The following is a 3,576-nucleotide window of genomic DNA, read 5'->3' as shown; positions in this document are numbered from 1 at the left end:
TCAGAATTCCCTGGACGGCTCATAGAAGGCTTCACTACCGCGATCTGAAGAAGAAAGAAACGTAATGAAGACTGCAAGACTCTATTACAAAAGGAGGAAGGAGAAAAGATGGTAGAAACGAGGGAAGAAAGGATGGATGAGAGATTAGAGAGATAGACACCGAAAGCAAAAAGACTACGACCGAAGAAAGACACTTGCATGACTTGCGTCGCCTCTTGAAATGTGTTCGTGAGGAGAGGTAGTAAAGCTTCTATCGCCAACAACGATTTAGAAGACATGAGAGGAAGAATCTCAAGCATGATGAGGAAGAAAGAAGAGAAAAGGAAAGGAAAAAAGCCTTGTCGTCCGTTGAAGGATGAACTTCCGACTGTCTCACTTGTTTCTTTACTGCTGAGTCTTCTTGGGACAACGAAGAAGAAGACCTCTCGGAAGAGAAAGAAGAAAGAAGAGGAACAAAAGCTACACAGTGAGAGGAAGAAGGGAGAGAAGAAGCATGTCAATACTGTCTCTTCTCTTTTGTTCTTTTTGTGTGGCATCTCGGAGAAGGAAGAGCTAGGAATTCTTCTCGTCAGCTCAGTTTTCGCTTCAGCAAGAAAGGTCAAGGAGAGTTAGCCCTCACTCATATCTTTCCAGTGTTTCGCAGTCACTCCTCCCTTTTCTTCCCTTTTTTTTGTTGCATGCAAAGAAAAAAGGGAGAAAAAAGGAGTCCGTTCTTTCAATCTACACGCCGCTACTACTACTACTACGGCGACTCCTACGACCACCCTCTCATTCGATTTTTGCAGTCCTTTAGTAGTTTCTTTTTCTAAATAGATTAGAGGTCAAGACAATCCTCCGTTTGCGTCGTCTTTCTCATGTCTTGCTTGTCTTCCTGTGAATGACTCTGTAGAGAGTAGAAGGGAAGAAAGACTTCCTCGCTCTCCTTGTCACCACCGAGACAGCCACGAAGATTTCACGAGTAGACAGAGAAATACATTGGCACACACACACACACAAACGCTAATGTCTTTGCATGCCTACAATTTAGAAAGAAGATCGTTCGTTCTCTTGTTTTTCCTCTTCTTGTTTCCCTGAGAAATCTACTCACTACAGGACCTGTCAAGATGCTCTTCTGCTTCCAGTGTATGTCAAGATGCCTGCCTCTCAGTCAGGTGTCCCTGCAGCGCTCACGTTCGTATGACTTTCTAGAGAGAGATCTATGGGTGTCTATAAGCAAAGATGACTGTATTCTTCCCACCACTGGCAAAAGTTGGGACCTCTAGAGATCTATTTCTGCCTCGTCAAAAGAGGCTAGTCCAGGCAGGGTCGGAGTCTGGTTTGTTTTCACTTCGGAGGAAATCTCAAGCGAAGGAAAAAGAGGAGGTATGATAGAATTCATTCCTTTTCTTGATAACGAAAACAACAAGGAATAGGAAGGACGTTTGTACAACCCAGATTGATACCTAGTATGTCCCAAGACTTCTCTTGTTTCATAGAGAGGAATGCCTTGACGGTCTGCTAGAGTAGGATATAACCGAGAGACTACGGGAGTTGTTGTGGAATCGAATTTTGGTGAAGACGCCAGGGAGTCCTTGAATTATTTCTCTCCCCTCACTTTTCTTCTGTCTAGACACTCCTGTGTAGATGTCCTTGTCTAGGGATAGCGTTCTAAACAGTCGTGTGATGAGTTAGCGGGAAACGTACAAGTATCGATCTTTGTTTGGGGACGTGGAAAGAGGCGGATGTGAGTGTGCTTTCTTCTTTCTGCGGCGTGTGATAAGGCCCTTCCGGTGTCTTTGGCGATCAAGTGAGATCTTTCTAAATATATAGCATGAAGAAGGAAATGCTGACGCACACTCTGTTTTCGCAGACCATCAAGACAAAACGAGAGAGAAAACAAAAGACAGGGTTTCGGTCACACATACCGAGCGATAGGTAGCAAAATATTTTGGATTTTTCCAGGTTTCTTTCATGACAAGAGAAAAAAGCCAACTACAAGAGGCTGGAAGAATATTAGCCAACCAACCAGAAGAAAGTGATTGATGGAGGTGTAGATCTCGAGGTTGTCCCACCCCAGGACACATGCACGTCGACAGTGGCACCACCTGCTTGTCACAAGCTGCAGGCGGTGAAGATTGTAGAGAGGTCATTCCAAGGGGAAGAAAAACTCTCGAAGAAGAAGACATTCTTCTCTTTTAGTATGACAGGCGAGGAACGGGGCGCTCTCCGCGTTACATCCACATATTCGTGCATGCGACTGCAAGCGGAGCTTTTCGACTGTGCTTGTGCGAGGCAACCAACAGAGGTGGCGGTCTTCAACTGGGAGTACCTCACATAAACAGGGGAAGTCTCGAGAATGGCAAAACTATGAGCGCCGGAGTGCTGCTTGGTTAGCCAGGAAGATACGGAGATTTCAAGGCGCAAGAAAACATGCGAAAGCAAGAGAGAGAAGGCGTGTAAAGCACAGGACGATGGAAAGGTGTGGCATAAAGTAGGCGACTAAGAAAGGAAAGTGGGGGATTTAGAAACAACCCGAGTACCAAACCTTCATCTGGAGTAGACGCATTCTTGCATCGTGTTGCCTTCTGAAAGCGAACACGAAAGAGAACCACATTGCACGACATGTTTCTATCACCTCAGAAGAAAGGCGGACTGACAGGATTGCCACTCGATGGCACGGAGGTCAATTCCTGAAGGTTGAAACTGAGGTAAAAGGTTTCTCTGCGGACGTTCACTGTGAAATCTAGAGTGTCTTTCTGGCTGGTGTCATCACTGTATGCAACGATAAGAGTGAAAGTATAGGACAGCCCAGCCGTGAGTGCGTAAGGCTCAGCCGTCGCTTCGAGCCGAGAAGAAGAGAGGGTAAGCAGTTCTTCAGCTGGCAGGTGATCGGCACTCTTCGACTGCCATTTAACGAGAAGTCCCGACGAAGATGCTGTCTCGACCAGAGGGCAGTATGTTACCGTACTGCGAAGCTGAAAGGTTTCCTGAACGTCTACGTCGAACGATACAGCCGAGACTGCTGTGATTTGAGGAGGGGTCAAAGCGGAGGCTATCGTCACGGTGACCTGGTCTGAACATCCATACACATATGACAATGTCATACATAAAGAACTAAATGCGAAATCGAGGAAACCGTCGATTCCGCGATCTTCCAGGTTGCTCTTCCCAGCATTCTATGTTGGACTGCTTCTTTTCTTGTATGCAAATCCAGTTGATTTGCTGAGTATCTCGGTGCTACAACTACCGCCTATGGTACATGTTCAACTTACCCGTGGCAGTCTGGCCGAGGGAATCAGTCACAGTCAGGCGGAGCTCGACTGTAAAGGTGTCCGAGCCCGGATTCCTGCTTCGATTCTCCTTCGCACTTTTGTAAACAGTGTCTGCGTCAACTTGAAGAGAAAGAGTAAGAAGGAAAAGAATAANNTTGAAGAGTCAAGCCCGAGGCAGCCTCAACTGCTTTTGTCAGTGACGATGGGCACTGTCCTACGCATTGCCTGCGCAAGCACGGAAGCTCACGGCGGTTGAGCCCTTCTTCTTTCTTTCCAAGAAACACGCCGAGCTTGGGCGCGAGTCGGAGATCCCAGGGGGGGGGGG

General features: G+C 46.9%; 3 protein-coding genes across 3 annotated transcripts; 2 read left to right on the top strand and 1 right to left on the bottom strand.

The window, feature by feature from the left end:
- Positions 1–71: 71 nt before the first annotated feature.
- Positions 72–526, bottom strand: CSUI_009731 (uncharacterized protein; the record flags this gene model as incomplete). Its single annotated transcript, XM_068069842.1, has 1 exon — positions 72–526. A coding segment is annotated over one exon (453 nt), but the record flags the coding sequence as incomplete, so codon positions are not given.
- CSUI_009732 (uncharacterized protein) lies at positions 127–428 on the top strand (the record flags this gene model as incomplete). The annotated part of the gene is made up of 1 exon (XM_068069843.1): positions 127–428. A coding segment is annotated over exon 1 (150 nt), but the record flags the coding sequence as incomplete, so codon positions are not given.
- A 2,118-nt stretch (positions 527–2,644) lies between the features above and the next one.
- Positions 2,645–3,330, top strand: CSUI_009730 (uncharacterized protein; the record flags this gene model as incomplete). The annotated part of the gene is made up of 1 exon (XM_068069841.1): positions 2,645–3,330. A coding segment is annotated over exon 1 (99 nt), but the record flags the coding sequence as incomplete, so codon positions are not given.
- Positions 3,331–3,576: the final 246 nt, after the last annotated feature.

The sequence above is a fragment of the Cystoisospora suis genome, assembly GCF_002600585.1.
Source record: "Cystoisospora suis strain Wien I chromosome Unknown contig_5947, whole genome shotgun sequence".
NCBI lineage: Eukaryota > Apicomplexa > Conoidasida > Eucoccidiorida > Sarcocystidae > Cystoisospora > Cystoisospora suis.
The sequence above is the reverse complement of the archived record's forward strand: the minus strand, read 5'-3'. Positions and strand labels throughout refer to the sequence as shown.